Source organism: Protomyctophum parallelum (genome assembly GCF_964188405.1).
Source record: "Protomyctophum parallelum genome assembly, chromosome: 8".
NCBI lineage: Eukaryota > Metazoa > Chordata > Actinopteri > Myctophiformes > Myctophidae > Protomyctophum > Protomyctophum parallelum.
In genome coordinates this window covers 22,826,272-22,849,698 of record NC_139703.1, presented here as the reverse complement: position 1 = coordinate 22,849,698, position 23,427 = coordinate 22,826,272, and the positions used below count along the sequence as shown (strand labels likewise).

The following is a 23,427-nucleotide window of genomic DNA, read 5'->3' as shown; positions in this document are numbered from 1 at the left end:
TCATATTTGGGCATGCCTGAATCGGTGAATCCTGATACAGAACTCCATAGGAATAAAGGGACACAGAGACATGAGATACAGAAATCTCCATATTTGGGCATAAAAGGGACACAGAAAGATGGGTGGAATGGTTACTCTGACACGGGTACAACGGGTCTTGCATAGCTGTGGGGCATGTATCTCCAACTTCCATCGTTATCGACTCAATGCTCTAGTCTACCGTCACCGTTAGATAAACTAACTAAGAAAGTCCATGAATAAAAGCTAAAAAATATATATTTAAGAATTAGTGAAAATCGCCGATCTACAAGCCTGCGAAGCAACGTGTAGATCTGCTATTTTCACTAGTTTGGGTCCCGGGCAAACGTCTGATTGATTGATTGATTGAACATGTTATTAACAGTTTCAGTTTGTAGAATGGATACATTTCAATGAAAGTACAGATCAATACAAAATATGCTATGAGGATAAAACCAGAAAAAGCACTGGGACTAGTTTACACCAGGTTCCTCCATTTTCAATTCATCAAGACATTTAAAGACAGGACATAGGTTAGGACATAGGTTGGGACATATAGGGACATTGCCGTTCCTTGGAGTGGTTGCACCACTCAAAAATCATCAAATACACATCCAATAAACAGATAGAAAAAAGGGAATACGTGAACAGTTTAGAAAAATAGAGGGCGGGGGGACATGAACTTTTTTACAGGGGCCAGTTTCGAATTGCAGCCGACCGTAAGTGCTCTTTGAGAGCTGTTTTGAAGGAGTCTAGACCTAGGGATTCACATGTCTTAATGGCTGTTGGTAGAGAATTCCACATGTTAGTGGCATATACATCTAGGAGCTAAATTAATTTAACCCCTTGTTGGAGCCAAATCTGGGTCATTGAAATGAAAACGTTTGAGAAGCATTGAATGGGCTGATCTTCACAAGGCTGATCACTAGCTGGGGACCGAGTTGAGCCCACTAGCTGCCATTTATGTCTACTCGAGGACACTTGAACACTAACTAAGCCAGCAGGAGGAGCTGGCGATCGAACCAAAGAACCTTCCCCTTTCCCAAACGCATAAGAAAGGGCATTGGGCATTAGGCTTTCCTGATTGGCCAAACTAACACGTTGGCTCCGCAGATTGACCAGGCTTCACCGTATGTTTGTGCTGCCGTATCAATATAAGAGTTAATGCATGAACCGAGATTCCATTCTTGTTAAGACTCAACCAATATTCCGTTTCAGCCAAATGTTCTTCTGGCATGTCTGTCTGAAAGGAGCACGGAGAATCAATCATGCTGCTGTGGCAGTGGGGCACAAGGTGTATTCGTTCGGAGGGTACTGCTACAGACGCTCCCACCTGTACAATGTGCACTGTGTCTTCAACACAGTGTCCTTGCGCTGGACAGAGTTATCCCCGGCGACGAGCGCCAGTGGAGACAGCGGCCCCGAGGTTCCCGCCATAAGCGTGGGCCACACAGCCGTGCTGATAGATGACGTTATCTACATCTGGGGGGGACTGGTGAACATCGAGATCGAGGAGGTGTTGTACGTGTACACCATCTGGGGGGACACCTGCAACGCGCTCTATGCGTTCGATGTCGGCGCGCACAGCTGGTTCAAGCCCGACATTTCGGGGCGCGTTCCGGAAGCGAGGTGCGACCACTCGGCCTGCGTCTCGGGGAAGGCCATGTATGTCTTCGGAGGACGGCAGCTGACCAAGTGCATCAACGACATCCACAAGCTGGACACCACCACGATGGTCTGGTCTCTGATCAACACGAAGGGCGGTGCCCCGGCGACCGTTTCATCAAATCATTCCGCCACCTTCATCGGGACGAAGATGTTTGTGTTTGGCGGTCAGGCGGACGAGGACCAGACGGAGAACGTTAGAGTTTTCGACACAGAGACCGACCGCTGGCTGAGCACGCCTCCTGCACAGCTGGTTCCAGTCAAACGGGAAGGCCATTCAGCCTTCACCCACAACGGAGAGCTGTACATATTTGGCGGCTACGACTACATTCGGAACAGGAACATCAACGATCTGTGGAAATTCAATCCGACGACCTTCTCCTGGAAGAAGGTCGAGCCCAAGGGGAAGGCGCTGTGCTGGCGGTCTGGAATGTGCTGTTGCATGGTGGGAGATTGCATCGTCCTCTTTGGAGGATACACGCACGATCTTAAAGATCACCTGTACATCCTGGACTTGCGTCCTAGTCTCAAGACGTTATGCAAGGTAGCGGTTATTGAATACGGTCTGAAGCAGTCGGGACTCCCACACGACATCAGGTGGGAACTGGCAGCCATCAAACCAAGAAAAAGAAAAAGAAAAAAGAAAAAGACAACAGTGAGGCCAGTGAAAAGGACAGGATACACAAGAACCACAGCAAGCTCACTCAAAGGAAACAGTGGTGGATAACAAGTCCCGGGGCGATGGGACAGAAGAAAGGGAATGACGAGGAGATTGGCACTCTTTAAAAAGGAAGAATAAAATACATTCAGATGGGACAAAAGCAGAGCATAGCAATGTTTAAATGGTGCGTTTATATAGCACCTTTATCCAAGGCGCTTTACATAGATTATCACCCATTCACACACACATTCATACACCTTTACATAGATTGTGCATTACATTCAATTATTCATACACACATTCATACATCGATGGCAGAATAAACCATGCAATGCACCAACCTGTTCATCGGGAGCAATTAGAGGTTCAGTGTCTGGCTCAAGGACACTTCGACACTAACTCTGGGGGAGCCCGGGATCAAACATTCTACCTCCAGAGAAACTGCTGTCTCAATGTTCTCAGCCAGGAACTAAGCAGCATCACACTGGAAGGGGCAGACGTGATCTCTAGGAATAGAAACTTCTATGCACAGTACTTGATCTCCGTCAGGAGATAATGAAGAACAGAGATGCTTTGGGGCCAAAGAAAAAGAAGAAGACTTCAGGAAACATGGAGAGGAAAGGCACTGCAAAGGTGGAGGCCTTTTTGTTGTTTTTGTTGATTGTTGAGACAATAATAAAGTGAGCCAGCAAGCTAAAGTTTAAAGAAAGGGAAAGTATTTTCAGTTGTGTCCAAGCAAATACAATTTTACGAGCTATCACATTGTGACACCCCTTGTTTCTCACACTGTGTTCATGACACATGAAACAAGTGACTGCAACATATAGATAATTAATTAATCCTAGATTTAAACGACTTTTTTACCGTATTTTTTTTATATAGTTAATTTTTTGGAGATGACTGTCATGTAGGAATTCATGACGACACAATGCCTCACTACAAAAATAATCCAAAGTGCATAAAAGTTGAGAAGCAGACAACAATGCCAGAAACAGCATCACTGCAGTGTGAGTGAGTGAGTGAGTGTTTTTGAGGGACGCTAGCCCCTCCTATGTCCATGCTTTGAGTGAACACAAACATTGAAGACGTAAACACAAAAATTGTGTAAACACACACATTGAAGATATAAAAGTGAGGACGCAAATAGTGATTTGCCAGAATATGATGATGTATGATGATAAGAGTGCCCCTCACTTCACACAGGTGTGATTTCTATTTTTATTTCCGTGTTACAGAATTTTAAGACACCAAAAACATAACAATATCACATTCACTTCCTGAACACAGAAACTACACAAAAAGTGTGTGTGTGTGTGTGTGTGTGTGTGTGTGTGTGTGTGTGTGTGTGTGTGTGTGTGTGTGTGTGTGTGCGTGTGTGTGTGCGTGTGTGTGTGCGTGTTTCGTTTCTTCTATTCCCTCTCCTATTGTGACTGCGTTGTATCTCTTTTTTTCTTCTCTCATTCCAAGGACTGCTGCCCTGGGCCAGTGTAACTGAATGGAGGGCAGTGGGGCACGTGAAAATAGCAAACATGACATATGAACATATCAGATAACAACTAACTAACTAACTAACTAACTAACTAACTAACTAACTAACTAACTATTAACTAACTATAACTAGAATAGGCCTATGTATTTATTTATTTAAATCACAATGTCCTAATAAATACAATATTTATGTGTATGTATATCCATATTCTCCAGATTAAAAAATCAGCTGCACTGCTTTAAAGCACACATTAAAAGTCCATAGACTTGGCTGCCACGTGACATCACTGCTTAAAGCATGCATTCAAAGTTCATAGACTTGGCTGCCACATATGGCAGAGTTACCTTCAATCATTGCAGATTCACCACCAACTGTTGGTGGTCTAATCCAAAAAAATCTTCAGGGTACTTCAAAAGGACACTGAGCAAATTCCGTTGCAGAATGGTTCATGCGGTGCGTGCTTCTCCGGGCATCTATATTAGTTCAGAAACTATAAACAAACCATGCTCTGTCACACAGCACAGCTGATTGTTTGAAACTCTTGCCCATATATGGACATGGCTGGTGCATCATCATCATCATCAATGTGACATCATGGTAGCTACTGATGTCATATTCTGGCCTCCATAATGGACAATGCACTACGCTTCTAGGCCGAGATGGATGATGTCAGAGCCGTAAAACACAAACCTGTGTACACAAACTGACTTCATCAGTCTACTATATAAGATGTTTTTGATTATGACACTGCAGTCGTCGGCAGACCACAGACAAACAGACAAACATATTCCTGCCATTCGTTGAATACCACCAGGAACTGTTGGGATACCCTGATGTCCAGAAGGGCTACTGGGTAAAGTTGTAGTTTCTGAACAATATAATTATATTATTATATTCTTTATTTGATATGGACACATCACAATCACATTGCATAATTGTACAACCAGCAGATGCATTGCTTATAGTGTGTTAGCACAATTGTACATTTTCGCCAGCTGTCAACAGGAGACCTTACTAAAAATACCATAACACTTCAAAAAATGTCAAATCACGAGGACCACAGCAAACGGAGGCGAGAGAGGGTGAAGTTGGGTGCAGTGTTCCTGGAAGGTGTGACAGTGACGGGGATCACACAGGTTACCACGCAACCCAAACTGGGGGAGATTCAGAGCATGTGTCAGCAGTTCACCAAATGGGAAATGTCTGGGTTTCCCGGCGCTCAGCCCGTGTCCATGGACAGGTGGAACCTCCACCTTCTGCAGAAGAAACCATACAAGGTCAGCTGGAAAGCTGATGGCACTCGCTACATGATGTTGATCGCCGGGAGGAACGAAGTGTACATGCTTGACAGAGACAACGCAGTCTTCCACGTGGCCAACCTCGAGTTCCCCTTTAGCCAGGATCTGTGTGTCCACCTGTCCAACACCTTGCTGGACGGGGAGATGGTCATCGACATAGTGGACGGCCGGTCCATCCCCCGCTACCTGATCTATGACATCGTCAAGTTCAACAGAAAGCCTGTTGGCCAGTGTGATTTCAATACCCGACTGTCATGCATTAGAAACGAGATCATCTATCCCCGATTGGAGAAGATGATGACGGGGCAACTTGACAAAACCAGGGAGCCTTTCAGTATCAGAAAGAAGGACTTTTATAACATTCACCAATCACGCAATCTCCTGGGAGGAAGCTTCTTATCTCAGGTCAGCCACAAAGTGGACGGGCTTATCTTTCAGCCGTGTGGGAGATACAGACCCGGGACGTGTTACGATATCCTCCAGTGGACGCCTCCGAGTCAAAACTCGATAGACTTTCGCCTAAAGATCACGGAAGATTTCGGAGAAGGGTTGCTCCCTCAGACGGTGGGCAAGCTGTACGTGGGCAGATATGACAAACGGTTTGCGCAGATGAAGGCCTCCAAGCAGCTGAAGCAGTACGACAACAAGATCATCGAGTGCACCTTCAGGGACAACACCTGGGTCTTCATGAGACAGAGGACGGACAAGGGTTTACCCAACTCCTATGTCACGGCCATGGCCGTGTGGAACAGCATTCAGCATCCCGTCACAGAGCACATGCTCTTGGAGTTGTTGGACCGCTGTCCCCTGCAGGGACTGCCAACACAGAACCGAAAGCACCCGCCGGACCCATCCTCATGCCCCCCTCCTCCTCCAAAGAGACACAACCATGCTATCCTGTAGAGACAGGCCCCTCATGTTCCACATGTCTTCTACAGTCAACAGTATCAGTTCATGTGATGCGTGCTTCTCTGAGCATCTATTTTATTTTTAGAAACTACCGTAAGAGGGCGAGGTTGCGCTGAAACAACAGCTTCTTAATACGACACAGTTAAGAAGCAGGAGTTAAACTATTAATCTGGTGTCAGTGAGGTCAGTGTCGTGATCTTCATGGAGAATGGAGATCCAGGTGATGATAGTCAGCTCCACATATGGAGATTCATGTGTTGTACCAACTTGATTCATTTGCAAGTGTGACTTGCGTCGCGGTTATCATGAGACACAATATGGCAATATATTGACATTACCATATATGGGCTTAATATTGATGACATCAGGGATCTCCATATATGGGCATAACAGGGATTGCATTAGGGCACTGTCTGCGAATGCCCATATATGGACCTTTTCTCTTTTTTTCCCTCAGTCTCCTTGTGCTGCTGGGGAAGATCGGCACGTGCACGCTTCCGCATGGGTGACGGCAGACAGCTTGCACAATGAAAAACAGGTATGGCCAGGGTTCATGACCATATACACATACAGCATGTCTCCACTCTCCATATATGGGACGGGTCGCGAGGCGTGACTCATGACATTCCCATATATGGGCTTAATATTATGGGACGTCATGGTAGCTACTGATGTCATATTCTGGCCTCCAAATACTGGATAATAATAATAAAATGGACACTGCACTACGCTTCTAGGCCGTGATGGACGATGTCAGGGCCGTACAACACAAACCGTTGCCAATGCTGGCGACATCCGTGTACACAAACTTGCTTGGTCAGCCTACTATGTAAGATGGTCTGAGGTGTTTAATAGCACACTTCTGTGGTAGAAGGATCACAGACAAACAGATTATTGACATTCTTTGTGTACCAACAGGAACAGTCGGGATACCCTGATGTCCAGAAAGGTAAAGTTGTAGTTTCTGAGCAATATAATGTCAAATGATGGACCTCCCCCTCGGTGGAGGAATTGTCCCAGAAAAGGCCAGCCAGTAGCAGGTAGATTCCTGCCAATGAAGACTATGCTGGGTCCTGAATACGATGACAAAGTTCCAGAAGACAATCGGTTCCATCCAAGCATGCTGTCGAACTATTTAAAAAGCCTCAACGTGCGAATGAGCCTGCTCGTCGACCTTACAAATACCACTCGCTATTATGACTGCAAGGCCATCGAAAAGGAAGGCATCAAATATGCCAAACTTCCGTGTGAAGGACACAACAAGTGTCCTTCATCAGAGACCACGGAGAAGTTCATTGGGATGTGTGAAGACTTCCTGGAGAAGAATCCCACAGAATTAATCGGCGTCCACTGCACGCACGGCTACAACCGGACAGGTTTCCTGGTGTGTGCGTACCTGGTGGAGAAGATGGACTGGGGGGTCGAGGCGGCTGTGGCTGGCTTCGCCCAGTCCCGCGCCCCGGGGATCTACAAGGGAGACTATCTGAAGGAGCTGTACCGACGCTATGGCGACGTGGCGGATGCGCCCCCCGCCCCCACGCGGCCCGAGTGGTGCTTCGACGAGGATGGCAACGTGATTGGACAGGAGTCAGGCCCCACCTCATATGACTCGGTGCCCGGTGGTGGCAAACGGTGGCGAGAGTGGTTGAAGCTGGGTGCAGTGTTCCTGGAAGGTGTCGCAGTGACGGGGGTTACACAGGTCACCACGCAACCCAAACTGGGAGAGATTCAGAGCAAGTGTCAGCAGTTCACCGGATGGAACAAGTCTGGGTTTCCCGGCGCTCAGCCCGTGTCCATGGACAGGAGGAACCTCCACCTTCTGCAGCAGAATCCGTACAAGGTCAGCTGGAAAGCTGATGGCACTCGCTACATGATGTTGATCGCCGGTAGACACGAAGTGTACATGGTTGACAGAGACAACGCGGTATTCCACGTGGCCAACCTCGAGTTCCCCTTCAGCCAGGATCTGTTTGTCCACCTGTCCAACACCTTGCTGGACGGGGAGATGGTCATCGACATAGTGGACGGCCGGTCCATCCCCCGCTACCTGATCTACGACATCGTCAAGTTCAACGGGCAGCCCGTTGGCCAGTGTGATTTCAATACCCGACTGTCGTGCATCTGCAACGAGATCATCTATCCCCGGATGGAGGAGATGAAGACAGGGCGACTTGACAAAACCAAGGAGACTTTCAGCATACGAAAGAAGGACTTTTATGACATTCACCAATCACGCAATCTCCTGGGAGGAAGCTTCTTATCTCAGGTCAGCCACAAAGTGGATGGGCTTATCTTCCAGCCGTGCGGGAGATACAGACCCGGGACATGTGATGATATCCTCAAGTGGAAGCCCCCAAGTCACAACTCGGTAGACTTTCGCCTCAAGATCACACAAGAGAAAGGAGAAGGTCTGCTCCCTCAGATGATGGGCGAGCTGTACGTGGGCGGATACGACAAGTGGTTTGGGAAGATGAAGGCCTCCAAGCAGCTGAAGCAGTACGACAACAAGATCATCGAGTGCACCTTCAGGAACAACACCTGGGTCTTCATGAGACACAGGACGGACAAGAGTTCCCCCAACTTCTATAACACGGCAGTGTCGGTGTGCAACAGCATCCAGCATCCCGTCACAGAGCACATGCTCTTGGAGTTGTTGGACCACTGTCCCCGGGCAATGCAGACACGGAACCGGAAGCACCCGCCGGACCCAGACTCATGCCCCCCTCCTCCTCCAAAGAGACCCAACCATGCTATTCTGTAGAGACAGGCCCCTCATGTTCCACATGTCTTGTACAGCCAGCAGTCTAAGTTCATGTTCCACATGTCTTGTACAGCCAGCAGTCTTAAGTTCATGTTCCACTTGTCTTGTACAGCCAGCAGTCTTAAGTTCATGTTCCACTTGTCTTGTACAGCCAGCAGTCTAAGTTCATGTTCCACTTGTCTTGTACAGCCAGCAGTCTAAGTTCATGTTCGTCTTGTACAGCCAGTACCCAGTAGTCTAAGTTCATGTTCGTCTTCTACAGCCAGTAGTCTAAGTTCATGTTCTTCTTCTACAGACAGCAGTCTAAGTTCATGTTTGTCTTGTACAGCCAGCAGTTTAAGTTCATGTTCGTCTTGTACAGCCAGCAGTCTTAAGTTCATGTTCCACATGTCTTGGACAGCCAGCAGTCGTGCTTCTCCTAGGGTCTATTTTAGTTTAGAAACTATATGAATGAATGAATGAATGAATGATTTTATTTACGTGTCTGAGTGCCTTTTGCAGCCCATCCCTTACGGGATTATTCAGACACAATTTACAGTACAATATATTTCCTGACAAAATATTAAACAAAAGTAAATATCATACAATGTATACATAACATAATCAAGATTATTGTACATTCAAGTATTCCATTTTGTCGAGATAGAGACTAAAGTGGAGGGGGGGGGAGAGAGAGAGAGAGAGAGAGAGAGAGAGAGAGAGAGAGAGAGAGAGAGAGAGAGAGAGAGAGAGAGAGCATAAGGAGATAATGGACAGAGGACCGATTTGCGTCTAACTTCAACAAGGTATAGATGTATACACACACATAGGATATATTAATATATGTGCATATATGTACATACACACACAAATAACTTAGATCTCAACATAGGAGTTGGTATGATCCATCACCGTGCCACTATGCATAAGTTGTATGTTTTCTTCTGTTCCAGCTGGCTTTATGGATAAAGTTTGAAATTACGAATGTATGGTTATCAAATAAATATTTAACTAAAACACTGACCTACATGTATTTTTGATCAAAGAGTGTTTTCTTAAATCATGATAAAAAAGGGCAGTACAATAGAAAATGGAATTCATCCTCAACCTCACCAAGTTCACAATAGCTACATACAGTAGTCTTTGATCTAATTCCGTTCCAATGTACCGTCCTGTTTCAACATGTAGTGGCAGTATTCCTGAGGGGAACTGTGCACACAGAGATCGTTGGCTCTTAGATAGATCATACACAACATATTTTTCACATTCATACACAGTTTTAAACTGGCAATATGTCTTCCAACCATTTAACTCTGTATTTTGTCATAGCCAATTCCTTGAATATCCCCACATCTACCTTCTGTCTGTGGATGTAGAGATGCCCAAGTCCATGCTCATGGAGAAGATCAGACACTTCCTGTGCCCAATAACATCCTATTAGAATGTCCCATCTGAAAATCCTATATTTGCCATTCTGTCATCTGGTACGTCAAGCATTCTGTTCCACAGGTTTATTACATTAATTTTCCACCTAACTTCACACAATATCCTAGCCTGGCACAGCCACACTTCACCCGCCCCTACTGCATATGCATATGCCCCGAGCCCAGCGCAGTGGTATATTAGTATCGCAACGCGAGGCTAACGATAACCATCCCATATCACCTTAACCGCTGTTGTAGGAGCAAATGTGTGAACACCCAATGATGTGGAACACAGCACGGCTGATTGGTTGAAACACATGCCCATATATGGATATGGTACACAAACTGACTCGGTCCGCCTATATGAGATCTTCCGAGGTGTTTGAATAGCACTGCTGTCATAGGCCCACTGACGAACAGTTTCTTGCCGCTCTTTGCGTACCAACAGGATGGGTCCGGACACTCTGATGTCCAGAAGGGCTATTTGGTGAAGTTGTTCAAGTAATTACAATAGAGTGAAACGGATTTTCTGAACAATAATGTCAAATGCTAGACCTCCCCCTCGGTGGAGGAATTGTCCCAGAAAAGGCCAGCTCGTAGCAGGTAGATTCCTTCCAATGAAGACTATGCTGGATCCCGAATACGACGATAAAGTTCCAGAAGACAATCACTTTCATCCAAGTCTGCTGTTGAACTATTTAAAAAGCCTCAAAGTGCGAATGGGCCTGCTCATCGACCTGACAAATACCGCTCGCTTTTATGACTTCAAGGCCATCGAAAAGGAAGGCATCAAATATGCCAAACTTCCATGTAAAGGGCACAAGGAGTGTCCTTCATCGGAGACCACAGAGAAGTTCATTGTGATGTGTGAAGACTTCCTGAAGAAGAATCCCACAGAATTAATCGGCGTCCACTGCACGCACGGCTTCAACCGGACGGGTTTCCTGGTGTGTGCGTACCTGGTGGAGAAGATGGACTGGAGTGTGGGGGCGGCTGTGGCCGGCTTCGCCCAGTCCCGCGCCCCGGGGATCTACAAGGAAGACTACCTCAAGGAACTGTTCAGACGCTATGGCGACGTAGTGGACGCACCCCCCGCCCCCGCGCGGCCCCAATGGTGCTTCGACGTCGACGATGATGACCACAGCGAGAACGGCAACGTAATTGGCCTGGAGTCGGGCTCCTCCTGCGGTTCGGTGCCCGGCGGAGGCAGCAAACGGAGGAGAGAGTGGTTGAAGCTGGGTGCAGTGTTCCTGGAAGGCGTGACAGTGACGGGGGTCACACAGGTCACCACGCAACCAATACTGGGGGAGATTCAGAGCACGTGTCAGCAGTTCACTGGATGGGACAAGTCTGGGTTTCCCGGCGCTCAGCCTGTGTCCATGGACAGGAGGAACCTCCACCTTCTGCAGAAGAAACCATACAAGGTCAGCTGGAAAGCCGATGGCACTCGCTACATGATGTTGATCGCCGGGAGGAACGAAGTGTACATGGTTGACAGAGACAACGCGATCTTCCACGTGGCCAACCTCGAGTTCCCCTTCAGCCAGGATCTGTGTGTCCACCTGTCAAACACCTTGCTGGACGGGGAGATGGTCATCGACATAGTGGACGGCCGGTCCATCCCCCGCTACCTGATCTATGACATTGTCAAGTTCAACGGGCAGCCCGTTGGCCAGTGTGATTTCAATACCCGACTGTCATGCATTAGCAACGAGATAATTTATCCCCGGACGGAGATGGTGAAGACAGGGAAACTTGACAAAACAAAGGAGCCTTTCAGCGTCCGAAAGAAGGACTTTTATGACATTCATGAATCGCGCAATCTCCTGGGAGGAAGCTTCCTATCTCAGGTCAGCCACAAAGTGGACGGGCTGATCTTCCAGCCATGTGGGAGATACAAACCCGGGACGTGTGACGATATCCTCAAGTGGAAGCCTCCGAGTCAAAACTCGGTAGACTTTCGCCTCAAGATCACGAAACTGGGAGGAGAAGGGTTGCTCCCTCAGACGGTGGGCTTGCTGTATGTGGGCAGATACAACCAGCCACTGGCGAAGATGAAGGCCTCCAAGCAGCTGAAGCAGTACGACAACAAGATCATCGAGTGCACCTTCAGGGACAACACCTGGGTCTTCATGAGACAGAGGACGGACAAGAGTTTACCCAACTCCTATGTCACTGCCATGGCCGTGTGGAACAGCATTCAGCATCCTGTCACAGAGCACATGCTCTTGGAGTTGTTGGACCGCTGTCCCCAGGGAATGCCAACACAGAACCGAAAGCACCCACCGGACCCGACCTCATGTCCCCCTCGTCCAAAGAGACCCAACCATGCTATCCTGTAGATACGGGCTGGGACCTTCTGGACTGGACTGCTCCACAAGTTGCAGTACACACCTCTTCCTCCCCAAGTTTAGTTTTCCCAACCATTTATACAGGTTTGATTATTAATGTTTTTGTTGGATTCATCTTGTAGGGTTTCTTTAAATGCTTGTTCTTAAACTGCATAACATGATGCTCAATGCATGTTTTTTTGTGTGTTTCTATTTTAGCAAGCTGAGCTTGATCATTAGTAGAGGCCTGGACCTCTAGTACTATATAGGGCATAGCGGACATATTCTTGTTCCATCGATCCAGACCCCATTCATTTTTCCCATAGAGATTTCCAAAAATATTTATATCAATGGTTTTAAGCCTATAATTAAGCCTTCCAGGATCCTGGTGAATCATGAACATAAACCATCTCGCACGTAGTCTCGCGCAGCCAGACAACTATTCCACAATCTAAGAATGCTGCAACTACAGCTCCCGGGAGCCGAGTAACGGAAGCTGTCTCTTCTGCTCAGACCAGAAAGATATTTGACCAATCATGACGCTGTGCTCACAGAACTGTAATGCCATTGGAAACACAACCGAGATGGGAGCATGTAGTCATACGAGCGGTAGATTCATGTTATTTGTGCATGGTTAGTTTAACACAGAGAAGAATCATGGAATTAACACTGACAACTAGTGACTAGAAACTAGAAATGCACTCTGTCGAGCTGCCAACTTGCGCTTTGCACACAAGTTGGCCATGAATGGCCTACTTGTGCGCGAGCAGAGCGCGCAACTTTCTCTGACTCTTGTCAACTTACATTCTGTTTGGCGCCCCGGCTCTCCACTGTCAACTACTGCACTATAAGAAGACCCCAATCAAGTTATTGAAACATCTGACATAGTTAAAAAACAACAACAACTAAAAAACTGTGCTTTTTAGTGCTTTTTCTGGTTTTAGACTCTTAGCAGTTTTTGTATTGACCTGTACTTTCGTTGAACTGTAGGCTACCCATTCTATACAATCAATTAATCCCTCTTGACTCTTGGTCGGGATACCAATTTTATTCAATCAGATGAGAGAACTCATAGCCCTGGATAAATAAGCAAAATTCAATATGAATTTCATTGAAGGTCCATAGTTTAGAAGTGGTTAAAATGCCAGTCCGTAACTTCATATAGCCCAGTATGTAGGCTAGGCCCGTGTGGTTTTTTTAAGCATTTTGACCCCTTCTGAAAATTAGTCATATTCCAGGTTGAGACAATAAATTCAGAGACAAAATGTGTGGTGGACCAGTTGTACTTCATCCTATTCATCTGAACCAGAATCTGGCTCAAACATATATGGCTGAATCTCACCAATTTGTCCTCCCTCTGCCATTTTATATTTGTAAACACATGGGTGGAGCCATGGGCAGTCCTTTTGTAAGAAGGGGGAGGGACTATGACAGGTGGGTGGTCTTAAAGTAGGAGTAGGAGGCGGGGGGCTGGATAAGGTGGGTGGTGCTAAGGTTAAACTCACGCATACCTAATGAACTGGTGGGTGTGTCCACATAAAACCATAATTTTAACAAATACTGTACACTTTTTTGAAAAAATTATACCTCCTTATATAACAATAACACCTGATGATCATGTTTAAGGGTGGAAAAAAATCACGGCACTCCATCTTTAAGCATTTTGACCCCTTCTGATAATGAGTCATATTCCAGGTTGAGACAATAAATTCAGAGACAAAATGTCGGCTAAATGTTATTTATTTATTTATTGAAGACGTTGTTGGAAAAGCTATTTTAATTTCTGACCACTAGATGGCAGTAAGGCACAATGAATGACAGCATTGCTGAGTTCAGAAGAGAACCTAGTCCAGTGGACTTTCCTCCTACTGCTTAAATTGTTAACAATCATCAGTGGTGGAAAAAGTGGTTAATGTATGTTTTGTAATAACAATCCAAATCTACAAAGTAACTATAGTAGGCTAACTCAAGTTTTCAAATGAATGAATCTGATGAATTGAAAATGGAGGACCCTGATGCAAACAAGTCTTAGTTCTTTTATAGTTTCATCCACGTACACTGTAGCGGTTTTTGTATTACCTTGTGCTTTTGTTTTAAATGTAACAATTCTGCATACTGTGAATAAAATGTTCAATCAATCAATCAATCAATCAATGGAGTGAAAATACATTATTTGGATCAGAGTAGTAGAGTAGAAGTAAAAGTAGGCTACTGGGAATTGGAAATGCTCAAGCATAAAGTACAAATACTTCAAAAGTACAGTACTTAAGCAAATGTACTTTACATTTAGGTTTAACGTTACACTACTGACCACTATCAACCTTTCTTATGCCTGTTGAATGTATGGTATAGCCTACTGGGATTCCTAATTAAAGTTGAACATGTCACCAACTAGTGGCTTTTTAACCTAATACAGTGGTTTTCCCCAGTGGTCCTTGAGGTTCCAGGTGGTCCCCGGCTGAATGTTGGAGAGTTACACTTGTAGTTCTTTGACGCTCGCTGTAATCTTCATCATTCTTCCGGGTCCTTGGAAATGCCCCCAGCCACTGTGTTTTCTCTGACCTGAGATCAGATTCATACGAGGTTTCCACTGGACACACACTGGTCTGATTAACCCATTCTGACCTGAGATCAGATTCTAAAAATGTCAGTCGTTCTTTGATTTTTCAAAAATAGCAGACCTACAAGCTCGTAGCGCGCCACTCGGTGGCGCGCTATGAGCTTGTAGATCTGCTATTTTTCAATAGCTAAAGCATAACATGATGCTAACACCAAAATGGGTTCCCGTTCGGAATGGGTTAATAGTTTCACTGAGGTTAGGTCATTCACAGTGACTGGCCAGTCACAGCGCACCATCTACTCAAACACGCTGAAGATCCCATGCTCGCATCTTTAACTCTTGAGAGCGTGAAGTGAAACCAAATTGACCCTTATTGTTTGGTTTTATGATAACAAAATAATTATGTTTTGGGTCTGAGAGGCTAAATGTCATCAAATGGTGGTCCGTGGCTCAAATGCAGACTAAATAATGGGCCTTGATATGAAAAGGGTTGAAAACCACTGACCTTACAGTTCTTCAGTGAGTCAAATCACAAAAGATAATTCCGCTGGTACTATGGCGTCATGTGGAATGTTTAATTATTATCACATCACACACATCAATAATTACACGTACAATTACAGCCAGAGTGCAGTGTCCGCTGGTAAAGAGTATGTGCGTGCGTGCGTGTGTGTGTGTGTGTGTGTGTGTGTTGTGTGTGCAGGCTGAAGAATAAGTCATTGTGTGACAGTACAGCTGTCATGTGACCTCTTGGTGTGACAGGACGGCCTCAGCACCTGCCTCTCTCTCTCTCTCTCTCTCTCGCTCACTCTCTCTCTCGCTCACTCTCTCTCTCCTGCTTCTCTCTCTCCCTCCCTCCCTCCTGCCCCTCTCCCTCCCTCCTGCCCCCCTCTCTCTCTCTCTCTCTCTCTCTCTCTCTCTCTCTCTCTCTCTCACTCACTCTCTCTCTCCTGCTTCTCTCTCTCCGGCCTCCCTCCCTCCTGCCCCTCTCTCTCCCTCCCTCCTGCCCCCCCCCCCTCTCTCTCTCTCTCTCTCTCTCTCTCTCTCTCTCTCTCTATCCTTTACTCTCCTCTCTCTCGCTTTCTTATGTCTGCCATATAAACCCGAATGTACATATTATACATTATCCAAAATATAACTTCATAGTGTCATACAAAAGCATCAATTCAAAAGTAGCAGATTCACAAGCTATGTGTGTTACAAAATATATAATAAATCCTATACGCATCCTACTATAAATGCGCCACGTCTCTGCGTGCGTATGAATGAATAGTTTATTTCGATCTTACAGAGGGAGACATTACACAAAACAGTTTACTTTTTCTTTTGTGATCAAAAAGGCATAGGCAGAAGCTTAAAGCTTATAAGTGCCTATCCTTATCTCAACTTGCTCCAACATGCTGTTGAAGACATGCATAACAATCAACACAAAAAAACAAAAAAAACAAAAAAAAAAAACAAATGACATTTATAGAAGAATAGAAAATTAAACAAACCAAAAGCAAAAAACAGAAAATAAAAACAGACAACGACAAAGACAAAAGAAAAAAAGACAGGAAAAAAAAGACAAGAACAGACAAAGCCAAATGTTATACTAAGTCCAACTCTACATGGCATAAACATAGCTCAGCTCCCTACTCATTCCAGGTTATATCCATGCAATAATTCCTGTTTGAGCCTCTTTTTAAATTGTTTAAGGTTGTTGCTTTGCTTAATTGTCTCAGACAAGCTATTCCACAGCTTAACCCCATGGACAGAAACACACATGCTCTTTAAGGTTGTTTCAACACTTATTTGTTTGAAGTTTAGTTCCCCTCTCAGCTCATACCTCCCATCCCTATCCCTAAACCTTTTTTGGATATTTCCAGGAAGCAGATTATGTCTAGCTTTAAATAATAATTGTGCTGTTTTAAAATCAACTAAATCAAAAAACTTTAATGTTTGTGAATTTAGAAACAGTGGATTTGTGTGTTCATAGTAATTTACTTTATTTACTATTCTTATTGCTTTTTTCTGCAGTAAATATATTGGCTGAAGGTTGCTTTTGTAAGTGTTACCCCACACTTCCACACAGTAGGTGAGATATGGTGTTATAAGGGTGCAATAGAGGGTGTATAGTGATTTAGACTCAAGGACATTTCTTGTTTTGCCCATGACACCAATATTTCTCGCTAATTTAGACCGGATATAATTTATGTGGGGTTTCCAAGAGAACTTATGATCTATTATTACTCCTAAAAACAGATTATCAAAAACTCTTTCTAGTATGATATTATCAATTTTGACCTCAATGTTTGTGTTCATCAGTGTTTTTTGTTTACCAAAGACCATATATTTAGTTTTTTTCAGGTTAAGTGATAATTTATTTTGATCAAACCATACCTTTAACTTGTCCAATTCAATTTTTACCACCTCCAGCAGCTGCTGAATGTCTTTTCCAGAGCAAAATATATTGGTGTCATCGGCAAAGATAACAAATTTCATGATACTGGATGTCTTACATATATCATTAATATATAATATGAATAATTTCGGTCCTAGTATTGAGCCCTGCGGCACTCCGCACGTGATGTGTGAACAGTTTGATTTATACTCACCCATCTGCACATACTGTTGTCTATTTGTGATGTAACTTTTTAACCAGTTTAAACCTACCCCTCTAACACCATATCTCTCCATCTTTTTCAGCATAATATCATGATCTATTGTGTCAAAAGCTTTCTTTAAGTCTATGAACACCCCCACTGCATAATTGTTATTATCAACTGAAGTTGTTAGTTCCTCTATTAAATCAATAAGTGCCATCGATGTGGATCGTTTTGCTCGAAAACCATATTGACTGTCTGTCAGTAACTGGTGTTTTTCAAGGAAGCCACCTAGCCTTGTGTCAAATAGTTTTTCAAGAATTTTAGAAAATTGTGGCAACAAGGACACTGGCCTGTAGTTCGTGTAAAGATGTTTGTCTCCTGCTCTGTATATGGGAATAACCTTTGCTATTTTCATTTGGTTAGGAAAAGAACCAGTCACAAATGATAGATTACATATATATGTTAATGGCTCTGCAATAGCAGTTATAACTCTTTTTATGAGTGTCATGTCTATGTCATTGCAGTCATAGGAGATTTTATTTTTGAACTTATTAACTATGTCTATGATTTCATTTTTATCTGTACTTGTTAAGAAAATTGTAGCTGGGTTTCTATCTATTACATTTTGTTCCACATCCACACCCCCTTGTGGAGGGTTTATTTCTTTTGCCAAATTTGGTCCTACATTCACAAAAAAGTTATTAAAGCCATTAGCCACCTTATTCATATTAGTAATGGTCATTTCATTCTCCATAAAGTAATCTACATAGTTATTATTAGTTCTCTTCCTAATCAAATTATTTAATATTTTCCACGTGCCCTTGATATTGTTTATATTTTTTTCTAACTCTTTATTATAGTATTCTTTCTTGCATTTTCTAGTAATGTCTATTAATTTATTTTTATATTTTTTATATTTGATTTCCGATTCTCTGGTCCTGTATTTAATGAATTCTCTATATAAATTATTCTTTTTTTTGCTAGCATTTTGCAGTCCTCTTGACATCCAGGGCTTATTCTGGTGTTTTGGTTTATTCCTACATTGTTGAAGTGGACAATGTCTATCATATGATTGTATGAATATATTTAGAAATGAATTATAGGCTGAGTCTACATCTTCTGCCTCATAAACCTTGTTCCAATCCTGTAATAACAAGTTACTTTGAAATTCATTGAGAGCACCTTCTGTTTGTACTCTTTTATATCTAATAGGGGATTCCTCTTTCAACATCGTATAATTACAATCATATATTGCAAATACTGGCAGATGATCACTTATATCATTAATAATTAATCCGCTCACTATGTTATTTTCCATGTTGTTAGTATATATATTATCTATTATAGTGGCTGAATGTGATGTTATTCTACTAGGTTTATTAATAAGAGGATATAGACTCATGCCAAACATTACATCAATAAATTCATCAATCAAAGCATTCTTATTAGGATTATTAATATCAATATTATAGTCACCAGCTATGTACGTGACCTTCTGTCCGGTGTTTCTAAATGTACTTTCCATAAAGTTGGTAAATAGCTCAATACTGGAGTCTGGGGCTCTATAAACACAGCTGACAATAGTATTTTTCTTTTTTCCCATATCAATTTCTATAGTAATACATTCACAAACATCATCAATGGCGATAGTCATTGTATCTATAACCTTATGTTTGAGTCTACTGTCCACATACAGAGCAGTCCCTCCTCCAGTTCTAGTATTTCTGTTCATGAGGTTCAGCTCATAGCCCTCTAGCTCAAAATCCAACCCCCTCTCCGGGTTAAGCCACGTTTCAGATATTGCTATTACACTGAATGGTGTAGTGTGCTGTCTAAGGTACATTCTGATTTTTTCAAAGTTGGCATACATACTTCTGGCATTAAAGTGTATAATTGATATGGTATTTTGTATTTTTATATTATTTTTAAACTGTTCGTCAGTGTAGTAACAGGAGTTATTTAAATTTGCAAAGAAATTTATATCTGGGTCAATATCCTGATTTATGTCATTCATGTTCTGAGCCTAGAGTCCTTAGTATAGCCATATATGATGTGAACTTAACATTTACAAAAAAATAAATACCATGCCCGCTCCGTACACACACCCACGCACGCACGCACACACATAATCTCCCATGAAGCCAACAGTCCACTGGGTCCAGTATGAGAGGCATCTGCACGTACATGCGCACGCACGCACGCACACACACACACGCAGCCATAGTGTCATTGTTATGGGCAAGGCAGTCCATATTTGACGTAGGCACGCAAACGCACACACCAGCACAGTCCAGCACGAAAGGCATCTGCACGTACATGCGCACGCACGCACGCACACACACACACACACACGCAGCCATAGTGTCATTGTTATGGGCAAGGCAGTACTTGTTTAACGTAGGCACGCAAACGCACACACCAGCACAGTCCAGCACGAAAGGCATCTGCACGTACATGCGCACGCACGCACGCGCACACACACACGCAGCCATAGTGTCATTGTTATGGGCAAGGCAGTACTTATTTAACGTAGGCACGCAAACGCACACACCAGCACAGTCCAGCACGAAAGGCATCTGCACATACATGCGCACGCACGCACGCACACACACACACGCAGCCATAGTGTTTGTCCAACAAAAGGAAAAAAGGAGAAGGTTGAAAGAAAAAATAATGATCACTACTGTATGAAGCCAGTCCAAAAGGGGAAAAAACGTAGAGTCATAAGTCCACCACTCGGCCTTTAAGTCCATCAAAAAATAAATAGGTAGCTTGGGGGCGTACATCTTAGATCTATCCACTAGGCAAAGTTTCATGCAGAGGGCCATGGAAAAATGGAGGTAATAAAAAGCAAAGAAAGCATTTTGAAGGAGCCATGCAGAATCCCAGGAGATCAAAGCAAGATGCTTATAAAAAGTAAACAATAAGGCGAAAAAAATGTCAATTATGTTACTTGCCACTGAGAAACAAGGAGAGACAGAGTAGGGGGGGAAGAATAGCAGCTCTATGTCCATGACTATAGGCTTTCTATTCCTGCAGGTTTTATCATCCAGCATTATTTATCTGTATGGGTCTAGGTCTCGGAGATCTCTTACCAGTACAGTTTTTGCTTCCTCAGGGGTTTCTCCATTTAGCCGTATCAGTACCTTGCAGTTTCTCGTCCAAGTTGATTTGATTTTGCCACTTCTCTTCAGGGAGCGGGCCTCTCGGGCTATCTCGGCGTTCCTTTTGGTTAAGTGTTCATTTAGATAGATCTGGGTCCCCTTGAGCTTCTTCCACTGCATCAATAGCTGGGTCTTGTGTTTTCGGTTCACAAAACGGACTATGATTGCAGGTTTTGAGGTTGCGTCCTTCCGAGGAAGGGTGTGGCACGCATGTATGTGTGTAGAGAACCGTTTGACCCACCAAAGCCAGACCCACGCTTCTCCAGAACCACCACAAAAGGCTCTGCTCAGGTTCTGCCAGTGGGCCTAATGAGGCCAACTCCTTTCACCTGGGCCAGGCTCTGCCAGTGGGCCTAATGAGGCCAACTCCTTTCACCTGGGCCAGGCTCTGCCAGTGGGCCTAATGAGGCCAACTCCTTTCACCTGGGCCAGGCTCTGCCAGTGGGCCTAATGAGGCCAACTCCTTTCACCTGGGCCAGGCTCTGCCAGTGGGCCTAATGAGGCCAACTCCTTTCACCTGTGCAATTTCCAGCCTCTGCCTCAGCTAATTGAGGCTCAACCAAACAGGCTCTGCCAGTGGGCCCAATTGATTGCCAAATACACTTTTCAGTTTGTAATCTTCACACACAGGCACACAGGCACATAATATACACAGATCTCCATGTGGGACATCGGCGGGTGCTGTGACAACGTATATCATTAGGTTCCCAAGGTGCATCGTTCCCAAGTAGGCCGGTTGGCCGACTGCGACGGGCACTTACAGTACAGGTCTAGTTGAGTTAAATTAATCACATTCAATCTCCAATGTCCCCCCCCGTTGTTGAACATGAGATTTTGCCTTCTAATTTTCATGCCATCATAATTAAGCCTAAATTGCCCAATGCATCGCATAATGGGAAGGCATTTATGAGCTCATACTGTAGATCAGCTATTCGTCACACAGCAATATACAGGACTTAAGTCGCTGAGGATTGTACTGTGACTACTGTCCATGTACAAACATTATGAACGCTATAATGAATCCAAACTTATTAGAGCGCTGCTTAGTCATTAGCACATGTTTCCTTGGAAATTTAGGTTCCCTACGGAATTACACCTCCTCCTGGTATCACACAGAGATTCATTGTCGAGGTAGACTTTAGCCTAGAGAGGAACGGATATTATGTGGACTGATATTGTTGTTGTTTGTGAACCTGCCGCTGTCACAAATTCTTCCAAAAAAGTTTAACTGCCAATGTCACAATTATCATCTCTCTTCCAAGGTGTGAAATCTGCGTAGGCAAAGTAATTACTGTAAGATGTTATTGGCGATGGAGGCTAGATTTAGGTGTTTTTGGGGGCAGGATTTCCTCTTGACTCTCATTCATTCAATATTATGCCACATTGACTATGTTTACACCTCTTGGTTCTCATCTAAATGTCACTAAAAACTAAGCTTCGGACCTCTCCAAACAAAATGATATGACGACATCTCGGCCTTAAGCCCATGACTCATCGGATTCCAACACACTTTGAGAGCTTGGGATGCCTGGAAGACTAGGGTTAAGCAAATATCACTGGGATTGGTATTTAAGATAGTCAAAGAGACAGTGGCCCCAATGCCCTCATACATGTCTGAACCGCTTCTCGTGAGTGACACCCACATCCACAACACTAATAATCTGGTACCACTCGAGTTTTCTTGATTTGTTGAAATGTAGTTACAGTTGAAAGTACGGAACAAAAAAATCTGCTATGAAGATAAAACCAGAAAATGCAAGACTTGTTTACATCAGGCTATCGGGAGGCCACAAGGGGAGGTGAATGTATAAAAACAAATATCAGGAGGCCACATGGGGAGGTGAATGTATAAAAACAAATAGCAGGAGGCCACAAGGGGAGGTGAATGTATAAAAACATCTATCGGGAGGCCACAAGGGGAGATGAATGTATAAAAACATCTATCGGGAGGCCACAAGGGTAGGTGAATGTATAAGAAAACATATATCGGGAGGCCACAAGGGGAGGTAAACCAGCAACCTTCTAATTCCCTGGCGGCCGGCCTCTCTACTCTATACCCACTTGGCTAGAGTATTGTGGAATTGTGCATATGTAATAGCCATACCAAAATGGCCCCCGGCCCCATTGCATCTAATCCCAGTGTGGACTACTGGTCATGTCCGAGGCATGTGGGGTTGGCGGCCGCCCGGTGGCATGTTATGGCATAACAGCCCGGTGGCACGTTATTTTACAGTAGAGGAATGGCATGACTAAAATTCATCACGGCATGGCAGCTCCAGAATGCAGTGGTGTGAAGTAACTACGTTACTTTTTTTTCCAAGTACTGAACTTAAGTAATTTTCTTTTTAACTTTACTGGAGTATTTCCACTTTTCAGTACTTTTACTTCGACTCCACTACATCTCAGAGGTGAATACCGTATTACACTTTTACTCCACTAGAATTATATGAAAACTTTACTTTTTTTGATTATTATTACAAAATATATAGCCTACATTTCGTCCATTTGAAAATAGCCGATCTAAGCTCACATAATGACTTTCGGTACATTTTGATGCCAATACTTTTACTTGAGTAAACCT

The 23,427-nt window shown here is 44.0% G+C and overlaps 4 protein-coding genes across 4 annotated transcripts; all 4 read left to right on the top strand.

Moving 5' to 3' along the window:
* Nucleotides 1–1,240: 1,240 nt before the first annotated feature.
* On the top strand, nt 1,241–2,410 carry LOC310862951 (kelch domain-containing protein 3-like; the record flags this gene model as incomplete). The annotated part of the gene is made up of 1 exon (XM_083771073.1): nt 1,241–2,410. One exon carries the CDS (start codon nt 1,241–1,243, stop codon nt 2,408–2,410), a length of 1,170 nt encoding a protein of 389 aa, XP_083627199.1.
* A 2,463-nt stretch (nt 2,411–4,873) lies between these two features.
* Nucleotides 4,874–6,034, top strand: LOC310862950 (mRNA-capping enzyme-like; the record flags this gene model as incomplete). Its single annotated transcript, XM_083771072.1, has 1 exon — nt 4,874–6,034. The coding sequence occupies one exon, from the start codon at nt 4,874–4,876 to the stop codon at nt 6,032–6,034; it is 1,161 nt and encodes a 386-aa protein (XP_083627198.1).
* Nucleotides 6,035–7,016: 982 nt separating this feature from the next.
* LOC310862949 (mRNA-capping enzyme-like) lies at nt 7,017–8,801 on the top strand (the record flags this gene model as incomplete). Its single annotated transcript, XM_083771071.1, has 1 exon — nt 7,017–8,801. One exon carries the CDS (start codon nt 7,017–7,019, stop codon nt 8,799–8,801), a length of 1,785 nt encoding a protein of 594 aa, XP_083627197.1.
* Nucleotides 8,802–10,743: 1,942 nt separating this feature from the next.
* Nucleotides 10,744–12,546, top strand: LOC310862948 (mRNA-capping enzyme-like; the record flags this gene model as incomplete). The annotated part of the gene is made up of 1 exon (XM_083771070.1): nt 10,744–12,546. The coding sequence occupies one exon, from the start codon at nt 10,744–10,746 to the stop codon at nt 12,544–12,546; it is 1,803 nt and encodes a 600-aa protein (XP_083627196.1).
* Nucleotides 12,547–23,427: the final 10,881 nt, after the last annotated feature.